We start from the raw sequence: 21,508 nt of genomic DNA, 5'->3' as shown, positions 1-21,508 counted from the left end.
GCTGGAAGCGTTTGTTCCAGCACTCAAGTGCCGAAGCTCAAACATGTAAATAGACAGCGTTTGTGAAGCTGTGGCCCAGACAGACACACAGACAGATGCGCACACACAGACACACACAACAGATGTTCTTCACTTGAACAATGCAACACTTTCTTAGATGTAATCGCAAATCCAGAAAATCCCCCAAGTGGAGTTAGATTCAAGCCCTGCCAGCCTCATCTCTCTCACCCTGAAACCTAGAACACCGTCCGTCTGTCTGCCTTTGCCCACACCAGCAAACCCACTGACCACACAGCTGACCCACTGCCAGGCAGGACCACCAGGCCCAGTCTCAAAGAAAACGTGCTGCTGTGCAGAGGCATGCTGGGGAGCCTCTCTGTCACTTCTGGAACGTGCGCTATGGCATGCCTGCTCTGGGCGGTCAGAACTTACCCTGAGTGTGTTTTCTGGGAGGAAGATGAACTCATCTGAAAACACGTTGCGTAGGAAGGAAAAGCAACTGAAGACATCCTCTGCAAAGAACCCATTTCACAAAATTAAGGCACTGCTTTTGATCTTATAGCCCTTCAAATGTGTGTGTATGCAGGTAACAAGGAAATAAGTGAGTCCTTCAAGTAAGCTTAAGTCAACACAGTTTATCTGAAGGACAGACTACAGTCGGCAGAGTTTAAACAAGGCCTCAAATCCCTCAGTCTAGAAACAGGCATGATGCCACCACCCTTAGAAATTCCTCAGAAGAGGGACCTCCTTCTGAGTAGAGAAGGAAGGGGCTCATTTCCCAGCTATCATTTCTTCATTGTCATCTAGCACTCTGTGTGAACACCCAGGTCAATCATCAATTATTCACACACACACACCAAGGTTTGCCCCCAAGACCGACTGAAGGAGATTCTCTGGGGTGGAGCCTCATGACCCTCAGGTAGACATAACTCATTTCAACTCAGTGTGATCTAATACCATGTACACTGTACAGTGATCGTGGTGGGGTCCCATCTGCCTCTGCTAGGGCTGTCCCAGCAGAAAACTGCAGCAGATCAGGAGCTGGGCAATGGTGTTCCCAATGCAGAGCCTCTCTAGGAATTGCAGGGCTCTCTGGGCCTAATCACACTTATATATAAAAGGCACAGCTAGTGTTAGTTTATTGTGTGTATATGTTTAAGGATACAAGTATGCCACAAACACGCATATGGGAAATCAGAGGGCAACTTTCAGGAATTGGTTCTTGATTTCCACCTCATTGCAGACAGAGCCTCTTGATTGCTGCTAAGTTGAACACTCAAGTATTGCTGGTTTGAAAGGTTAGGGGCAAGTCTCACTTGTAGGAATGCTGGGCTTCATATACAGGTTACCTCACCTAGCCTTTAACATGAGTTCTAAGAATCTCAACTTGGGGGCTGGAGAGATGGCTCAGAGGTTAAGAGCTCTGGCTGCCCTTCCAGAGGTCCTGAGTTCAATTCTCAGCACCCACATGGTGGCTCACAACCATCTGTAATGAAATTTGGTGGTCTCTTCTGGGGTGTAGGCATACATGCCAGAACACTGTATACATTATAAATAAATAAATCTTTAAAAAAAAATCTCAACTCAGCAATCAAGCTTGCCTAGCAAACCACTAAACCATCTTCCTAGTACAAAGGTATAGTGCAGATCAGGTAGTCACTAGGTCTTTCCAGTTCTGAAGTTTTATTTTTCCTCCTAAAAATTTATTTTCATTTTATTCATATGCATACATGTGTATATGCCCTGTGTATGCAGGTGCCCACAGAGGGCAGAAGAGGGTGTTGGCACCCCTGGAACTATAGTTGTTGGCAGTGTTAAGCTGCCCAACACTGGTGATGGGAACCTAACTTGGCTACTCTGGAAGATCAGACACCCTCTTGTCCACTGACCCATCTCTTTTGTTGTTGTTCTGAAACTATATTTTGCTACATAGGCCAGGCTGGCTCTAAACTCCTGGAAGCTACTCCTGCCTCAAACTTCTGAGTAGTTGGGGCTAAGCCACAAGTTGTATACTTTCCAACTCTAGACCTGTAGGCTGGCAGGGCAGCCTCCTTTATTAGAACAGAGGGGGCTTAACACTGCTCCCTTTCTGGCACTAGAGAGCCAGGCCTCTTTGGAAATTCAGGGCCATGCTCCGAAAAGTTACCTTTCCTGAACCCAGGTGTCATCTGCAAGGCTACAGCTACTAAGGAAGGACGGACAAAAACGTTGAGCAGCTGGTTCTTGTAGGCCGAGCACACGAGGAAGGTGATGTGGTGGAGCACAACTCCTTTGACCATTTCTGAGCCATCAAAGTCCACTTTCAGAACCACCCGGTCTTTGACAAGGCTGGCCACGTTCGAGTGCAGGAGGATGCTGGATCGGACCACTTCCTCAGGAAGCTGGTTGTCTACAGAGAGAGCAGCAGAGTGAACTCAATGAGAAGGCAGCGTCCAATTCCACCACGCTTCCCAGAACCTAAGGGAAGTAAGTAAGTCAAAGCAGCAGACTTATATGATCAAACATACCTTCCTAATGTCCCAAACTGAAAAGCCAGCTAACATGCCCACACTATCTGTGGGTCACTCAATGCCAGCTCCTGTCCCACCACTCCTTCCTCATCCATGAGCTAAGCTCCACTCTGCCCTCACCTTCTGCAGATCGCCTCTCTACCAAAGCCACAACTCCAAATTCCCTGAGTACAAGTTCTTCCCCTAGGATTCTTAGTAACCTGTGTTGTGTCCACGGCACTCAGGCGTACTCCACTGACCCCAGCACTAGCTCCAACACCCAGTGCCCTACCCTACAGGAACCAGGGGTTATACTCTAGCTACAGGACCTGTGATTTTCAATTTACACTAATTACTGTCACAGGCTCCCACCCCCAAACCCCCAAGTTCACAACACAGTGAGTAACTCCAGTGACAGGTGTGTGTGCAAAGATCAGGGGACAACTTTTGGGAGTCAGCTCTTATTTTTTTTAATAATTCATTTAACTTCATTTCATGTGCGTTGGTGTGAAGGTGTCAGATCCTCTGGGACTGGAGGAGCTGGGACAGTTGTGAGCTGCCATATGGATGCTGGAATTTGAACCCGGATCCTCTGAAAGAGCCAGTGCTCTTAACCTCTGAGCCATCTCTCCAGCCCCTTGGGAGTCAGCTCTTGTCTTCTAACTTAGTTTTGAGACAAGCTCTCTCTACATTTTAAACAATATTTATTTTTAAGTGTATGAGTATTTCACCTGCATATAAGCACACCACATGGGTGCAGTACCTGAGGAGGCTGGAAGAGAGTGACAGACGGTTGTAGGGCACCATCTGGGTGGTAGGAACTGAGCTGGATCCTCTGTGAGAGCAGCAAACGCTCTTAACCACTAACATCCTCCCAGCCCCAGGCTTCTCTTCTGGTCTCTTACTCTGCACTGTGCACTCCAAGTGCTCCTAAGTGCTGAGCGTCCTTCCCGCTGCCGGGCCCATAGCCCATTCTCCCGTCTCCTCCTCCTCTCATCTTGATGGTAAGCATGCTGGGATTACAGATGCACACAACCACGCCCAGTTGTTTACCTGGTTCTGTGGGTTGAATACAAGTTATCCAAGTTGTACCAATCTTGTGTGGCACACACCTATAGTCCCTGAACCTCCCTGTCCTTCCAGTGAAGTTTTTACTGAGCTACTGAGCTGTTCCTCTTCTTCTTCTTCTATTTTTTTTTTTTTTTTTTTGAGACAGGGTCTTGTCATATAGCACTGGTTATCCTAGAACTTGAAAGCAGACTAGGCTGGCTGGAACTCACAGAGATCTGCTTGTCCGTCTTTCTGGAATGCTGAAATTAAGAGGTGTGCATGACTACGCCTACCTTTTTTGTCTTCTTCTTCTTTTTTTAATTAAAAGACAGGGTTTTTCTGTGTAGCCCTGGCTGTTCTAGAACTCACAGAGATCTGCTTGCCTCTTTCTCTCAAGTGCTGGAGATTAAAGGCATGTACCACCACCGCCCAGTTTTTTTTTTTTTAAATAAAGATGTGGTCTCATGTAGTCATGGTTGCCCTTGGACTCTTGATCTCCTGCTTCCACCTCCTGAGTGTTGAGATGACAGGCATGCAGCACCATGCTTGCTCACTGAACTAGTATCAGAGAGTTAGAGAAAGCACTTAGCTGCATACCAGAAGCAGCCAGGCTACAAACACAATAAGATAAAGAGGACTGAGGATGCAGCCCAGTGTACAGAACATACACAAGGCCTTAGGTTCAATTCCCTGTATGAAACAAAACCAACGCTGGGGCTGAATGGTTCAGTGAGTAAGGCTCGTGCCTCTACTCAGTAAACATCAGCTCAATCCCTGGAATACAGATAAAAGTGACAGGAAAGAACTGACTCCGCAAGGTTGTACTCTGACCTCAACACCTCCCATTCCCCAGCAATAATTTTAGAAGCAACTAACTACATTGTAGCAAACTGTACACTTGCTGGGTATGCATCTGATCCCAATACAAGAGAACTGTTCCAAGTTTGAGATGAGCCTGGGCTATACAGTGAGTTCTAGGTCAGCCTGAGCTATACAATGAGACCCTGCCTCAAAAAAACAAAATTTTGAGGCTTTGAAGATGGCTTAGTCAGTAAAGTAGAACATGCATTTGATGTGGGAGTGTCATATATCAATCTGGTGATTTCATTGGCTAAGCAATAAAGAAACTGCTAGGTCCATTGGATAGGCCCACCCTTAGGTGGGTGGAGTAAACAGAACAGAATGCCGGGAGGAAGAGGAAGTGAGGTCAGACTCGACAGCTCTCCTCTCCAGAGCAGACACCTTCAGAGAGACACCATGCTGCCCGCTCCAGGGAAGACGCACGCTATGAAGCTCCGACCCAGGATGGACTTAGGCTAGAATCTTCCCGGTAAGCGCACCTAGGGGCGCTACACAGATGATTAGAAATGGGCCAAAGCAGTGTTTAAAAGAATACAGTATCTGTGTAATTATTTCGGGGCATAGGCTAGCCGAGCCAGGCGGCTGGGGTTTTGGGGACCCAGCCCCGCCGCTCATATTACTACATGCATTTGATTCCTAGAATCCACATAAAAGTCAGAAGAAGCAAAACACACCTGTAATCCCAGCTGAGACTAGAGGGGAGGCAAGGATAAAAAGATCTTCAGGCTTGCTGGCTAGCAGTCTAGTCAAATCTGCCAGCTGTAGTAATATGACATCTTTATGCTCTTTGGACTCTTTTTTTGGGGGGGCGGGCTGTCACGCAGTTCCCAAATGAATCACACGAGGCTTATTTTTAGTTACAGACGTCCGGCTTTAGCTCAACTATTCTTGCCCACTTCACTCATACTATCCTGTCTACCCTCTGCCTCTGTGCATCCCTGTTCTCTTACTTCTTTAAATCTGACTCTCACTCCATGGATGGCTGTGTAGCTGTGTGGCTGGCCCTGACGTCCTCCTCCTTATCAGGCTACAACTCCTCCGAACCCCTACTCCCAGTTTTCTCCTTCTATATAATCTCGCTGCCTGCCAGCCCCGCCTGTCCTTTCTCCTGCCTCACTATTGGCTGTTCAGAGCTTTATTAGGCCAACAGGTGTCTGAGACAGGTAAAGTATCGCAGCTCCAGAGTTAAACGAATGCAATGTATAACGATAGTAGCACACCTTCAAACAATATTCCCAACAGCCAGCTCCACAGTCAGCAGAAGACCGGGTCTCAAAAAATTGAAACAAAAGTGAAAACACCTGTTGTCAATCTCTGGTCTGCAGCTGCCAAGGAAATGGCACTGTAGTCCTGGAGGCTTAGTCTCAAGAGTGAACCAACACACAGCAATTACTCTCAAGCACACCCCTCCCTGGGCCTCAAATTAGGAAATGCAAAGGCTGCTCTGTGAAAGACATGTATCCCATATACGTACCAGGCCAAAGCAGGAACCCTCCAAACACCTGGGTCAAGCCCTTTAGCCACAGTGTCTTCTCCACCAGGGTGTCAAAGTCCATGGATAACTGGTTTTGAAGGAGAATGGCAACTACCAGAAGCCATGGGTTCAGAACCAGGTTTTCAATTTGCAGAAGCTGTATCCTATAGGCGACTTCAGTGACAAAGGCGTGCACATCCTCGGACTGTTTCTGAGGGATGTATCTGAAAGGAGGGCACAGAGGTTACAGGTCAGCTACCCATTCGGGTGGGAGAGGGCCCCACTGGAAGGTGTGCTAGGCTCCTGCCAACCGTACTCAGACCACACACTGGCAGCACTCCCTAGCTTGTATGCAGCGGAAATTACACATCAGTGCTACAAGCATAGCTGCTTGGACCATGGGTCTGTACTGCAAGAGCCACGTGGTCACCACTTATACTGTCCCTCCTGGGAAGCTGCAGACCTCGGAGAACTAGCCCATCTGCACCAGACAGCTGGCTGCAAAAGATGTCAGCAGGGGTTCCACAAACAGCTAAGGAAGAAGGACGTTCAAGGGGAAGGTGGCAGCCGCACTGGAATAACTGGCCAGGGCTCTGTGCAGTGCATGGCTAACATCTGCTGGAGTTACAGGTGAGGCTGCTGACCAGACGCCTCACTGCTGGGGAGCTGCTGGAGCTGCCAAGCATTTGAGGGCTACTGGGAAGAGGCTGTGTCTGCCCAACTCCCCAGGGGACTTGTCTAAGTAAACACAAAGGCTTGGGATGGTGGGAGGGCTCAGTGGGTAAAGTGACAACCTGCATATACCCACAAACATACAAAATTAAGTCAACTAATCTAATTGAAAGAAAAATACAAGTGCTCAGTTGTGCCCTGAACCCTTAGAGAACCTAGTGTGTCTGAAAACAGGGTGCTATCCTGCTCACTGCTACTCTGGACTCCTTCCTAGGGTCTAAAGCGGTGCTCCAGACACATCAGCTGGCCTGTGGTCGTGTCCACAGTCACTGTGCATGAGCTTCTTCTTTTTTTTTTTTTTTTTGGTTTTTTGAGACAGGGTTGTTCTGTGGTTTTGGAGCCTGTCCTGGAACTAGCTCTTGTAGACCAGGCTGGTCTCGAACTCACAGAGATCCGCCTGCCTCTGCCTCCCAAGTGCTGGGATTAAAGGCATGCACCACCACCGCCCGGCTGCATGAGCTTCTTAACAATGGTGCTGTTTCTCCCTACTGTGAGGTCGGACCCCAAGGAGGTGCAGCAGACAGTTCTTTGGGTTTGTTTGCTATTCGTGTAAACCAGGCTGGTCTCAAACTTGCTATGTAGCTGAAGATAACCTTCAATTCCTGATCCTCCTGCCTCCACCTCCTGAGAGCTGGTATTATAGACATGCCCCACCACGCTGGCTTTGAACATGAGGTTCTTTTAACTGCAGTGCTCCACTGATGAACATGGAATGCCAGAGCTTCCCTAGCAGTTTGCTAGCAGAGCTCAGGTAAGCCAAGGTTTGGGCCCAGAGGCCATCAACTCAAGAGTCCTGATTCACACTTGTGGGTTTTCCTTCTCATTTCTGTGTCGGGTATTAAAACACAGGCCTTGCACCTTGGCACCAGGTTATACGAGTTCCGACTGAGCCGTCCCGCAGCTAGAGAGCGCAGTGACACAGGGTCTCCAAAGTAGACATGGATGCTTCCAAAGTTCTCAGAGAGAATCCGTCGAGCTTTCAACAACCCCTGGTGGCATCACAAGAGGGAGAAAGAAAACAGGAGCACATTTGTAAATGAGTGGATGTGTAAGCCACGTATTCTCTACCCTCAAAGAAAACCAAGTTGCCTAGCCTCACTTACAGTGGTAGATTCCTTTGGCTTAGGAATTCCTAGAAGCTCACAGGCATACAGAGTCTCTTCCAATATTTTATCATAACTGATGCTAATGGGAACAAAGTAGGTATCAAAAACTTCTCTTTTAAAAAATGGTTCCATCACAATATTCAGAAGACCTGTGAACACAGGGAGAAATTCTGTACCGTGATAGTGAAGAGCAGGGCACACAAGGCTCATACACAACACATCAGCCTCCCTCCTTCCTTCTGCACTGTACCTACAGCCTCCACCCGCAGGGTTTAGAAGGCGAATCCTAAACCTGTCCTCAACATCTGCCATTCTTGGACAAGAATAAAATCTGTCACTGCCCAGCTGCTACTCAGTCTTGTTATTGATCCCACAATGAAAGGAGAAATAATCCATTTAGGAAGTCAGACCAGCAACATACACAGCCAGCCTTCCAAAATCACACTCACACGACCTGAGCTTCTGCCTCTTACTAACTCACCCCAGCCAAACAGAGCACCAGGCATGGCAGTTCACACTCATCATCTCAGCACGCAGGAAGCTGAGGCAGGAGGATGGCAGCAAATGTGAGGCCAGCTGAAGCTACACAGTGAGTTCCAGGCCAGCATGGGCCACTCAGTGAGAAACTAATCAAATCATGTATGTATACATATGAAGATTACAACCACAATCCATGTTTCCAAGTGAGTCCCCAAACTCCCTTAGTGATGACAGCAGGGTCTGCTCTTGCTATTCATACCCAGTGCTTTGGTTCTCTAGGCTTCTGCCTATCCCATTCCCAGCCAGAACAAAAGGGACATCCAAAGTCCAAAACCAGCTAAACTTAAGGAAACAGCTCTATTTACAAAGAAAACAGCATCCTGTCAAAGAAGTATCTAGTTCTATTTGGTAGTTACAGTGACACCACATCTGAGGTCTGGGGTTAATATGCTTCTAATACATAAGGGACCTACCAAATTTAGGAGTCAAGGTCTTGGCTGAGCGACTCCTTGTCCCTTCGAGGAAAAATTCAACAGGAGCATAACCATTCTTTAAAAGAGAACACAACAGATACACAACCCATTGTCTACTCTCAGAATAACACAGGCCTCCTTTGTGTCCTGCCCCGCTCCCACCCCTGTGTGTGCTCTGGGACTGAACCTACGACCTCCCATGCCACTAAACCACATCCCAGCCTAAGAAAGGGCTTCTTCTGATGCCTGATCCCAAGTGCCCTCTGTCCTTTAAACAAACACCTGCTCACAGCAACTTAAACAAGGCCGCCTCACAGATGAGGGACCACTGGGAGTGGGTGTGCTCCTTGAAGGGGAAAGACAGCTAGGGATCTATTCAGAAGCGAAGAGCCAGACAGCTTTGTGGCTCCAGGTCCCTGAGTGCCTGCATTTACCCGTAGCATTGTCTTCACATATTCGGAGAACACAGCCCAGTACAGTTTATTTCCACCAAAGGTACGCCGCATGAAGAAGGCCCCAGACATTCTGAGTAGCTCACTGACCAATTTCATTCCCAGGAAATCTAAAACACAAGGAAGAGGTAAGATGGGAACAAAGATCTAGATGTAAACACTGTTGAGAAGTTCATGAATACGACATGAGCCCCATGACAGCAGTAGTTACACTTGTGAGATTAACTCCAGAAAAGGAGCAGAAAGGTGCTGGGGAGATGGCTCAGAGGAAAGCCCTGCAAGCACCGAGGACTTGACTCTAAGTCCCAGCACCGATGTGCCAAGCAGAGTATGGCAGCATACACTGGGTAAGGAGGCAGTGACAAGATCTCTACAAGTAACTGGCCAGTTGGTCTAGCCGAATCAGTGCGCTCCAGGTTCAGTGAAACCCTGTCTCTAAAAATAAGGTTACCAATAGAAGAAGACACTCAATGTCAACCTCTGGCCTACATCCCCCCCATTCCAATGGCAACCTCTGCACCCTCCCTACATGCTCATACATGCACTCACGAGCACATCCATGCATGTGTATCCTCACACATGTACACACATGCATACAACACATCCACACAAAAATAAAAATGAAAACAAAGAAGTCTGCTGGGCAGTTATCTTGTACCTCTCGTTACCATGCTATTTATAAGGCTCCAGGGACAAAGGCAATGCCAGCAGCATGACAACAATGTCAGAAGGCCAGTATCCACGGCCATGACGACAATGTCAGAAGGCCAGTATCCACGGCCATGACAACAATGTCAGAAGGCCAGTATCCACGGCCATGACAACAATGTCAGAAGGCCAGTCAGTATCCACGGCCATGACAACAATGTCAGAAGGCCAGTATCCATGGCCATGACGACAATGTCAGAAGGCCAGTATCCACGGCCATGACAACAATGTCAGAAGGCCAGTATCCACGGCCATGACAACAATGTCAGAAGGCCAGTATCCACGGCCATGACAACAATGTCAGAAGGCCAGTATCCACGGCCATGACAACAATGTCAGAAGGCCAGTATCCACGGCCATGACAACAATGTCAGAAGGCCAGTATCCACGGCCATGACAACAATGTCAGAAGGCCAGTATCCACGGCCATGACGACAATGTCAGAAGGCCAGTATCCACGGCCATGACAACAATGTCAGAAGGCCAGTATCCACGGCCATGACAATGTCAGAAGGCCAGTATCCACGGCCATGACGACAATGTCAGAAGGCCAGTATCCACGGCCATGACGACAATGTCAGAAGGCCAGTATCCACGGCCATGACGACAATGTCAGAAGGCCAGTATCCACGGCCATGACAACAATGTCAGAAGGCCAGTATCCACGGCCATGACGACAATGTCAGAAGGCCAGTATCCACGGCCATGACGACAATGTCAGAAGGCCAGTATCCACGGCCATGACGACAATGTCAGAAGGCCAGTATCCACGGCCATGACGACAATGTCAGAAGGCCAGTATCCACGGCCATGACGACAATGTCAGAAGGCCAGTATCCACGGCCATGACAACAATGTCAGAAGGCCAGTATCCACGGCCATGACAACAATGTCAGAAGGCCAGTATCCACGGCCATGACAACAATGTCAGAAGGCCAGTATCCACGGCCATGACGACAATGTCAGAAGGCCAGTATCCACGGCCATGCTCTGAAACTGGTACGTGGCATGTGCTCTCATACTCTGGAGCACCGGCTCTCCACTACCAAGTGAAAATATCAGCCTACTTTTAAGGAAATGGCTTACAAAGCAGGTCTACAAAAAGGCAGAGGTCCTCCAGTAGTTTAACTAGTTTTCATTTTCCCTAGTTTTCAAATCACTTCCTCACTGTCTGCTGAGAAGAAAGCACTTTTTAAGGCATGCAAGTCCCCATAGCTTTAACCTGACTGATTCACTACATTTATTAACACTGTAATCCCTACTTTCCTAGAGACTGTGAAAGGAACCAGTGCAGTACAGACTCAACGAATGAATTCTATAAAAGCATGGACACACATCTACAGAGCAGTGTGGTTTAGAACAACAGCGCTTATCCAGTACACAACCACAGTGTCAGTTATATGAGACATGAACTCTGTATCAGTATAAAAATCAACCACGTGGCTCAAAGAACCAAGTGGAGGTATCAAATTATAAAACTCTCAGTTGGGTATCAGAGAAAAATTTCATGACACCGAATTTGGTAATGACTTCTTGGTTGACACTAAATACGCAGGGAACAAATGAACACAGATTCCTTGGACTCCACTGAAACACAACTTTTGTGCATCAAAGGACACAGTCAGCAGGATGGCAGGGGGACCAGTGAATGGAGATGAGCTGGCCAATCCTGTATCTATGGGCAAGTGTTCAGGCCACAGAGGACTCCCACAGTTCACTGACAAAAAGGTAACAACCTAAAAGACATCTCCATAGGGACCAGATGCACCTACATCTGGAAAGCTGAGGCAGGAGAATCACTAGGGCTGAGAAATGCAAGACCAGTCAGGGCAACATAGATCCCATCTCAAAATTCAAACAACCCTCCTCAAATAAAACACCCCAGTGATGGTTGAAAGCACATGAACGGGAACTCATCATCACTGAGAAATGAACCATGCCACACCCACGGAGATGGTGACTACTGAAGAAACAAAAGGTTGTGCATGGAAAGTCCTGGGGGAGACATGGATCTCACTTCTGTGCACTACTGCTGAGAACACAGACCAGTGTAGACACAAGAGAAAACAGAATAGTGGGACTCAGACAAGCTCCCACATGACCCAGCGATGTACTGATTGAGGGATCAGATATTTGTACTCTTTAGTTGTCTGCTGTCCTTGACAGAAGCTAGAGTTTTCTGGGAAGAGGAGTCTGAATTGAAAAACCGTTCCCATCAAATTGCTGTGTGCAAATCTGTAGGCCATTTTCTTGATTAACGATTTATGTGGAAGGGCCCAACGCATTGTGGACAGTGCTACTCCAGGGCTGGTGGTCATGGGTTCTATTGAGGAAGCAGCACCCCTCCACGGCCTCTGCACCAGCTCCTGCCTCCAGGTCCATGCCCTGACTCCCAAGCTTCTTCGTGGGTATGGCACGGTTTGTTATGGTTTTGATGTGCTCTCTATTGCTGCTTCTCACAGTGACAGACTGTGATGTGGAAGCTGAAGCAGAATATACCCTGTTCTCCCCAGGTTTATGGTCACGGTGTTTATCACAGCTTAGAAGACCTGACTAATACACATATCCCGTGTTCATAGCAGTTGCTGAAACAGCATTTACAGTAGGGGGCATGCCTAAAGTCTTAGGTTCTAGTCCCAGCGCCAAAATACAAAAAGAAATATTTTTAAATCCTACATTCATAACAGTGTGTCCTAGCCGGTTTGACACAAGCTAGAATCATCTGAAAGGAAGGAACCTCAACTGAGAAAATGCCTGCATAAGGTTCAGTTGCAGGGCATTTTCTTAATTAGTTATTAATGTGCGAAGCCCTGGCCCATTGTGGACTGGTGGTCCTGTGATGGGGAAAACCTTGTTAGCCAATTATCTTTAAGAGGTGGAGCCCAGGTAAGGCATGCACGCGCTCTTGCTCGCGCTCTCTCTCTCTCTCTCTCTCTCTCTCTCTCTCTCTCTCTCTCTCTCTCTCTCTCTCTGCACACAGGACACTGCTGTACTTGGATTTGTTTCTTGTTTCATGAGTTTCCCCCTTACAATAAATAAAAATATAATTGTTGTATCCTTTAGCTAGCCTGGTTATTTCAACAGTCCTGGATTCTATAAGAAAGCAGGCTGAGCAAAGACAGGGGAGCAAGCCAGTAAGCAGCACCCCTCCATCAGCTCCTGCCACCAAGTTCCTGCCCTTGTTTGAGTTCCTTCCCTCAGAGCTTTTTATAATGAACTGCTACATGAAGTGTGAACAAAATAAACCATTTCTTCCCCAGCTTGTTTTTGTTTCATCACAGCAATAGTAAGCCTAACTAAGACACAGTGTTACCTGAAATAAACAAGGGACAGAAGCAGATAGTGTCCATGGACAAGTTACAGGACAAAATTAATGTGGCACAAAATACAACAGACGGTTACTCAGCCTTGAAAGGGAAGGGAATTCAGACAAGCCACACACTAAGGTCACCATGCTAAGTGAGATTGGTCAGTCAGAGGAGGGTGTATACTGCAATTAAGTGTATGAAGTATGCAGAGTGTGTGGCTGCAGGGGCAGGACCGTGGCTGCCTCTGGGAGGAGAAAAGCAAAGCACAGTCACTGGTTAGTAAGTGTCGGTTCTGCAAGATGTGAAGGGATCTGGGGCAAACGGGAACAACACAGCTGCAACAATATGAATGCACTCAGTGCCTCTTAAATTGCACACTTAAACAAGTCAGGACTTCATGTTATATGTATTTTACCAAAACTGATAATCTTTTTTGAAAGCCGTATCTATTTGTGATCTAGAATGATCACTAGAACTATATATTATCAAAATTTAAAAAGTAGGAAATATGACAAAGTGGGATGGCCTCTCTTTTCAAAACTAAGCCAAAGAATCCCATGTGCACAGATGCCGCTCCATGTCTGCTCAGTCACGGGACTCACAGTGCAGGGTCCAGACTGGCACCCAGAAGAGCTGTCGTTGGTACCCTTCACATTCTTAGTCCTCTTACTATCATTCTAGTGGATGGGAAGGCCGACATAAACACGGATGAAGACTATGCACGCACCCATTCCCGCTGCAATAACTGGCACAGGTAGATCATAGTTGTACAGAACAAAAGACAGCATGAGGAAGTCAATGTAGCTCCGATGACTGGGCAGCAGGACTACAGGGTGCTCCTGGACAGCTCGTTGTAGCTTGAAAGAAAAATGTCAGATTTTCAAGAATTTCAGTTGTCACGTCACTAAAATCGCAGCTTAAATCAGAAAACAGAAAGGTAAATCATGGCTGAGCATGGTGGCTCATATCCGCAATCCTAGAACCTGAGAGGCTGAGGTAGTGCCTGTTTGTTAGCTCAGTATTTGGGATATCTGGGAAATGAAGGTAGAAGGATCAGAAATTCAAGGTCATCCCTGGCTACAGGGGGAGTTCAAGGTCAGTATGAGCTAGCGATCCTATCAATAAATAAGTCAAATAAATAAAGATGTCTAAGGAAGCAGGGAAGCCACACAGAATATAACTGGGGCCAGTGATGAGCTGGCAGTAAGCTCCTATAACTACATGAGTGATAACCCAGTTAACTGACCTTGACCACCATATCCTAAGAGAACATCTGTGCATGGGAAAATCACACAGCATAGTAGAAGATGATAATGGAAATGTGGAAGAGGAATCTGAACAAACACAAAGATTCCTTCTATTACTATTGTAACCGTGAACATGTGACACGCAAATGGTCTCCAAGTCTTACTTGACTAAGTTGGAAGTCTGACATTAAAGGGACAAGCTGCAGACAGCATGCCCCGGGGCCCACAGCGGATGTCTGACAACCAACCCACCCTCAGCATTCAGTCCGAGTGGGATGTCTCAAAATCGATGATAGCACAGGAAGGGGACAAGAATATCTGTACCAGCAATCTCACCTTTTGAATGCCTTCTTCATTCACACACACCTTTGAAAAAATCTGTTTAAAGACTTTGCTCAGGACAAAGGCAAAGAAGCGGATGGCTCCCATGCGCAGTCTGTGGCTCATTTCCTCCAGGATCTCCCTGGCTTCCTCTCGGAGGGCATCGGCAGATGTGAGGGACTCCCTGGAAAGCTGAAAGGAAGGCAGAGCAGGGGTGAATTCTGAAAAACAGAAACCAGAGCTCCTTTCACTCAAACCAATGTGATTAATTCCAACCGGGGCCTATGACTAACTCAGAAGACAGTGTGTGCTCTTGATTAGATCTGACCCAACTCACTAACAAAGTAGATAAGTGATGTTATATTATTCTTTTTCCTGCTTTAGGCAAAGTTTCTCTACAAAGCACAGGCTGGCCTTGAATTCATTATCCACCCACCTCCGCCTACTGACTGCCAGGACTAAAGGGGTACACCACTGTGTTCAGTGAAAAATGATTCTATTTAAGCAGGTTTAAAGGCTAGAAATTCAAAGAGAATCCACACGGCTCCTGAGAAATAGCAACCAAGGTAGACCTCCTCTGGCCTGTCCATGCGCACACGCGCATACACACACGTGTACACACACTCTCGTGCCACATCCCTTATCTACCCCTTATCTGTCCTCAGTTTTACAGCCCAGGAAGGAAGTGCTGGCTAACTATCACCTCTTACAAAGCTCCTTTACTCAACAGGTTATCTCAAACAGTGACTCAGCAAACAAAGAGCCTAACACTAACCAAAGTCACCTAAGGATGAAATAAACAGGAGGCAGAGAAGAGAGGAAAGAAGCCAGAGTAACACAAAGGTGTGAATGACAATAGGGAGGTGAAAGTTCAAGCAAAAAAAAAAACAATGCAAACCAAAGTAACACAAACACACAAACAAAAACAATTGCTTTTCTGGGCCAGGAGTGGTCAGTCAAGTCTGACATTCCTACAGTTAGGAGTGGAAGCAGAAGAGCTTGAGGCCCACCTGAGCTACAAAATGAGTTCTAGGCAAGCTTGAAAAGCTGGCTCATAAACAAAACCAACCAATCAAGGGAAAAAGAACAACAAGAAGTGGGGGGCTTACTTTTGGAGTTTGAAATCAGGAAGGGGAGGAGGATGGGGTAGACAGAAGAGAACGAGTAACAGCTGAGAAGAGCTGGGCCATGGCCCCAGCTGAGCTGCGTCCGTCTCTGTGAATGGGCCGTGCATGCTCCTTCACTCCTCAGTTCACAAAGGTTTACTGAATGTCTACCAACAAGAGGCACTGGGACTACGGTCACAAGGAGAAGGACAGCGTAGGCTCCAGATTACAGAAGCCAGCGTCACATACTGAAGAGGACTGGGGTCAGTGACTAACCACAGGCATCTATGCCAACAATTCTGTAAGACTGCAATGGTGCTGAAAACTTCCCATCACCCAGCGCCACCACAGCTCTCATGGAGTCATCACTAACATTATTCAAGTGTGTGGCAACCCACAGAACCGCCAGCCTATAAAAGCACAACCCCAATAATTATGCCTAGCATGCAATGCTTCATGGTAAATAACCATACTACTGGCATATGTACTTACGATGTATCATTCAAGCACACACCTACTTATATAAATACACTTATAAGAGTTACTATACCCCTTTCCCCTTCTGTTTCTTTCTCTTTCTCTTCCTCTGCTCTTTTCTCTCCTCCCCTTCCTTTCCATAACCCACTAAATAAATATCCAACCTCACTCTGCAAAAAAAAAAAAAAAGTTACTATGTACACTAGTATTAAACTACACCCACCTATATATGAAGGAAAGTTACTTTAAGTCAGGGTGGTGATGCATACCTGGAACGCACAGAGGAGGCTGAAACAAGAGGACTAAAGATCAATCTGAGCTACATGAGACGCTGTCTCAAAGTCTCTTCCCATGCACATTACAAAAAAATGCATGCATGGGACTAGGGATGCCACTCAGGTGTAGGGCATTTGCCTACTCTACCATGAGGAGTCCTGGGTTCCATTCCTAGCATAGCAGAGAAAACAAATCAAAACAACACAAGCAGCAGTATGCTGCTTCTCTAGGAACACTCAGACATCAAATATTTAATCAGGACAGACAGAATCCTTTTCTTTCTTGCTGATTTAATCTTGTGTTTTGTTCGACGGATCAAGAAACAATAGACTCTGCCATATATGCATACTACCTAACCGAGGCACATGCAGACTGTGCCCCAGGTGTCATGTAAGGACCCTGTGGTGTTGCTAACCAAGGCACGTGCAGACTGTGCGCCCAGGTGTCATGTAAGGATCCTGTGGTGCTGCTAACCGAGGCACGTGCAGACTGTGCGCCCAGGTGTCATGTAAGGATCCTGTGGTGTTGCTAACCAAGGCACGTGCAGACTGTGTGCCCAGGTGTCATGTAAGGATCCTGTGGTGTTGCTAACCGAGGCACGTGCAGACTGTGTGCCCAGGTGTCATGTAAGGATCCTGTGGTGTTGCTAACCGAGGCACGTGCAGACTGTGTGCCCAGGTGTCATGTAAGGATCCTGTGGTGTTACCACAGGATGATGCTTATCTGAGAACACAGCCATGGCTGACTGGAGTTAACTTATTGCAAAAATGCCTTGGGTACTCTACAGTCCCATTCCTGAGTGCTAACTAAAGGGGAAACTTGTCTTCCATCATGAAATAGGCCTAACCACAGAGAGCTGATAGCATCTCTGTGATGTTAGAGGCCAACCCAAGCACAGGGATTAAGGGCATGGGTCAAAGTACACATCTAAAGTTAAAACCAGAACAGTACTCCTGCACCCAATCTGCACAGCACACTCCATCTGAGCATCTATGGGCATGGCACTGTGGAGACAATAGCTAGTCCTTCCCCGTGGCTTCCAAGCCCCTGTTGAGCCCACTCACCCCTGGAGCTCACTGCATTTCCCATACTTTCTGCCTCCGCTGTCAGACTGAACCACTTTCAGCATTCTCTTGGACCTCCTGCTCTGAAAACAAGCCATGGCTCCCAAAGCGTGAGCTTCTTGAAAAGCTACTGCTATAGGATCCCGAACCCAACAAAATGAAGCAACTGACACAGGCGAAGTCAGGCATGGGAATCCTCGGAGCTTCTCAGGATGTGTTCACGTGGAGGGCTGGTGTGATCTGTTCAACTGGGAACTCTCTCCACCCCCTTCAATAGGAAGACCTGGAGTTTCTGTCAGTAAGTGTTAAAAAACAAAACCTTCCCTACTCCCTACACCAAACTAGCTTTGCTCATAACTAACTAGCACCCTCCAATTGTGGGCTCGTCACCAGTAAGTTGCGTCTCATACTTTACTAAGCTGTTGACGCATGCTACTCCCGGGCTGGCCTTTCAGTCTTAACACAATGACAGCATACATTTGAGTGTCGTGGAGTTAAACCTAAAAGTGTATTTGAGATAATAAAATAAGTTCAGGGAAGCAAGAAGGACCCACTTCCAGTGGAGGAGGCTGGCTGTGCCTGAAGAACGATGTTCTTACCTGCTTAATGACATAGTGCATCTCTTCAGAATTGAGAACAATGGACTTGATATCACTTGGCTTGCAGGGGATGACTCCCCTATACAAGGGGGGTGTGTAGCACTTCATGGCAAATTTCAAGTCACTGCCATGCCTCCTCTCCTCTAAGATATCTTCAAACTCATCCCACTTTTTGAGCTCTTTCTGTGAAGAAGGAAACAGAAGAAAGTGAGGAGCACCTATGGAAACAGGGCAGATTACTCAGGTTTCACTCCACCCAAATGTTTGCCTCACGACACCCAAGCAAGAGTATTCTACTATTAGAGTCCTAGACAGAGAAAAAACTGTCAATACCGCGATCAATAAGCCGATACTCAACTATTACATGGTTTACAAGCATTCCACGACTGACAGAGACCTCAGCCTACTGACCAGCATATTCTGATGGCTATCTTTGTAAACGCAGCACCACATTGACAAACCTGTTTGGTCTGCCTCTACTTAGCATAAAATACACACACACACACACACACACACACACATATATCTCAAAACATGTATCAGAAGCCTCAAAGCCTGGCAGTGGTGGCACACTTTAATCCCAGCACTCAGGAGGCAGAGACAGGCAGACCTTTGTGAGTTCGAGGCCAGCCTGGTCTACAAGAGCTAGTTCAAGGACAGCCAGAGCTATTAGTTACACAGAGAAACCCTGTCTCAAAAAAGCAAACAACAACAAAAGAAGCCTCAAACTAAGTTGGATGTGGCGGTGCAAGCCTCTACAGTCCTTGTCTTCCAGAGGTGGGAAACTATGTCATAAAAGAAGCAGTCTGTTCTACCTCATCACCTGCACTCAGTTCCTGTGGGCCCGGTTGGTCTCCATCCACCAAGCCCTCACACGTGCTTCAGAGTCCAGGGTGCTCCTAGAACGGTGCTTCCTGATCAAGTCATGAGTAGTGCTAACGATAATGACTGCAGTGAACGCTGCCAGCTCCTGGCGCCAGCGCTGTTCTCAGAGTCTGACATGCTCAAGAACAATCTCCATTCCAACCTCTGAGCAGCTGTCTTCCCCAGTCCATAGGAAACCAAGGCTCCGGGTCACCCGCCTCCTGGGAGGCCCTCAGCTTCCAAACAGCAGAGACATACTTGGCATCTGAGGCTCCTTACAACGACTGTTATGCTCGTTTACGGCAACATGAAGCACTTTCAGCACTATAACAAGAAGTAGTTTCCTTATTTTGTTTATTTATACCTACAGAAATATGTGTACATCTTATTCAAAACAGGGGCCATGCCAATTATAATTTACCTTTCTTCTGCCGGGTGGCAGTGGTGCATGCCTTTAACCCCAGCACTTGGGAGGCAGAGGAAGGCGGATCTCTGGAGTTCGAGGCCAGCCTGGTCTACAAGAGCTAGTTCCAGGACAGACTCCAAAGCTACAGAGAAACCCTGTCTCTAAAAGTCACCAAAAAAAAAAAAATTACTTTTCTTCTTTATTTGTATCCCCAAATACTGATTTAAATAGCAAATACTGATTTAAAACATCTTAGTTATTACATAATTACCATGTTTAATAATATCTTCAGTTTTTGAACTACCAAAGTGACTTGTGCTCACTTGAAAAATTCAGAAAATGCAGGGAAAGTGCAAATAACAACAAAAATCTCAAACTTTATGTATAATCCCCTAGTGTGAGACTCCTCTAAGGAATGCTTGTTCCTAAGCACAGGGACATGTCTCTCCCATCAGACACACACTGAGACTGTCAACTTGATTTTTTTATATGTTATAAACACCCCCTTGCCGTAAATGTTTCCATTATTTCTGTCTTCCTCTAGTTTGGTGTTATAGTCTTATGTGGCGTGCTCAGGTTGTATCTTTAGTGTTATAGTCTTAATGTGGCGCTCAGTTGTATCTCACTCCTGGAATTCTATGAAAATATACAACTGTTCTTAACACAACCATGGCATTTTTAGTGTGAGTCTTTGCTTTGGCTGGGCCAGTATCTCCTAGTCTTCTTTCCTGACCTCCAGGGAAATGTCCCCACATTGGTATTTAATCCAGGGCTCTCTCATCAACAGTAGAATAATTCCCAGCCTTCCTCCAGTGCAGTGGCTTTTAACCTGGGGGAGTGTTCCCCCTCAAAACTACAAATTATTTTTTCTTCCTCACAGGCCCAAGAGCTTACCTCCTGCAGCCCTTGTCTCCAGCCTCCCACAGCTGCTGGGCACACTCACCTATTCCACTGGACTTTGTTGCTGGTGGATTTTTGTTGTTTTGCTTTGTTTCCTCTCCTTTTGTCTTATTTGTGGGGGGGGGGGGAGCTACAGATGAAATCTGTATGTTTTTAGCATACACACCAGGCAAATGCTCTACCACTGAGTCACTTCCATGGCCCTGCAGCAAGCTTAAAACACAAATTCCATGTGCTCCCCAAATCTTGCACCTGATTCTCTTCTCCTATCATACATTCTAGATTCCCAACACTTCTCAAAAACCCATCCCCTTCGGGTCTCAGCTCTAAGCCATCATCACTTTCCTGAAACCGTAACCGCTAACCGCCATCTCAGCTAACCTCTGGGCCTCATTCCACCCAACCCTGCTAGTACAGACCCTACCCTCAGCTAGGCTACCCGGCAGCTTATACTCTAATCTCAGTAGACTCCTTGCCTAAATGTACCAAGTCAATCCTTCTGCCAGCCAATGGCAAGCTTTTCAAAATACAGGTTATTCCTCACATTTTAAAATACTTCAGCGAGCTCCTCAGAATAAGGCCAGTCAAGGAGGGTGGTGGTGGCGCACGCCTTTAATCCCAGGGCTTTCGGGATGCAGAGGCAGGTGGATCGCTGTGAGTGCAAGGCCATCCTGGTCTACAGAGTGAGTGCCAGGACAGGCTCCAAAGCTACACAGAGAAACTCTGTCCCAAACAAACAGAATAAAGCCAGTCACTTCCACAATCAGGTAAGATCTATTATGTCCACTGAGACCCTGTTCGCCCACTGCTTATGTGCTGGGCTGCCACGGCCCTTGCTGGCATCCTCTGGGCATCTGTGGATGGTCCCGTGGCTCTGCTGTGCCTGCTGCAGCATCAGCTTCTGAGATGCTCTCAAGAACTCTCCATACAATCACTCACACCTTGCTCAGGACCTTCTCTGCCTGCTATTCACATCTAATACACATGTGCTCACACACCGTACCTGCATATCTATGAATGTTAACAACCCAAAGGCAGCACACGTCATTAGCATCTAGCCATGTTGCCAATTACAGCCATCCTAACATATCATAGGCTTTTGCGCATAAGGCTGG

General features: G+C 47.0%; 1 protein-coding gene across 2 annotated transcripts in view; it reads right to left on the bottom strand.

Annotated features, from left to right (window-relative positions):
• Gnpat (glyceronephosphate O-acyltransferase) overlaps positions 1-21,508 on the bottom strand; it is a 30,886-nt gene that overhangs the window by 4,567 nt on the left and 4,811 nt on the right. The window contains exons 2-11 of one of the 2 annotated variants that reach the window (XM_075977671.1): positions 18,224-18,406; positions 14,717-14,893; positions 13,861-13,990; positions 9,100-9,227; positions 8,666-8,741; positions 7,710-7,861; positions 7,465-7,595; positions 5,875-6,098; positions 2,147-2,389; positions 433-512 (exon numbers count right to left, since the gene is read on the bottom strand). In XM_075977671.1, the coding sequence (XP_075833786.1) occupies positions 433-512; positions 2,147-2,389; positions 5,875-6,098; positions 7,465-7,595; positions 7,710-7,861; positions 8,666-8,741; positions 9,100-9,227; positions 13,861-13,990; positions 14,717-14,893; positions 18,224-18,406 (1,524 nt within the window). The remainder of the gene's footprint in view (positions 1-432; positions 513-2,146; positions 2,390-5,874; positions 6,099-7,464; positions 7,596-7,709; positions 7,862-8,665; positions 8,742-9,099; positions 9,228-13,860; positions 13,991-14,716; positions 14,894-18,223; positions 18,407-21,508) is intronic. The other variant, XM_075977672.1, reaches the window with a different exon arrangement.

Source organism: Microtus pennsylvanicus, chromosome 6 (genome assembly GCF_037038515.1).
Source record: "Microtus pennsylvanicus isolate mMicPen1 chromosome 6, mMicPen1.hap1, whole genome shotgun sequence".
NCBI lineage: Eukaryota > Metazoa > Chordata > Mammalia > Rodentia > Cricetidae > Microtus > Microtus pennsylvanicus.
This window is presented reverse-complemented; position numbering and strand designations above follow the sequence as displayed.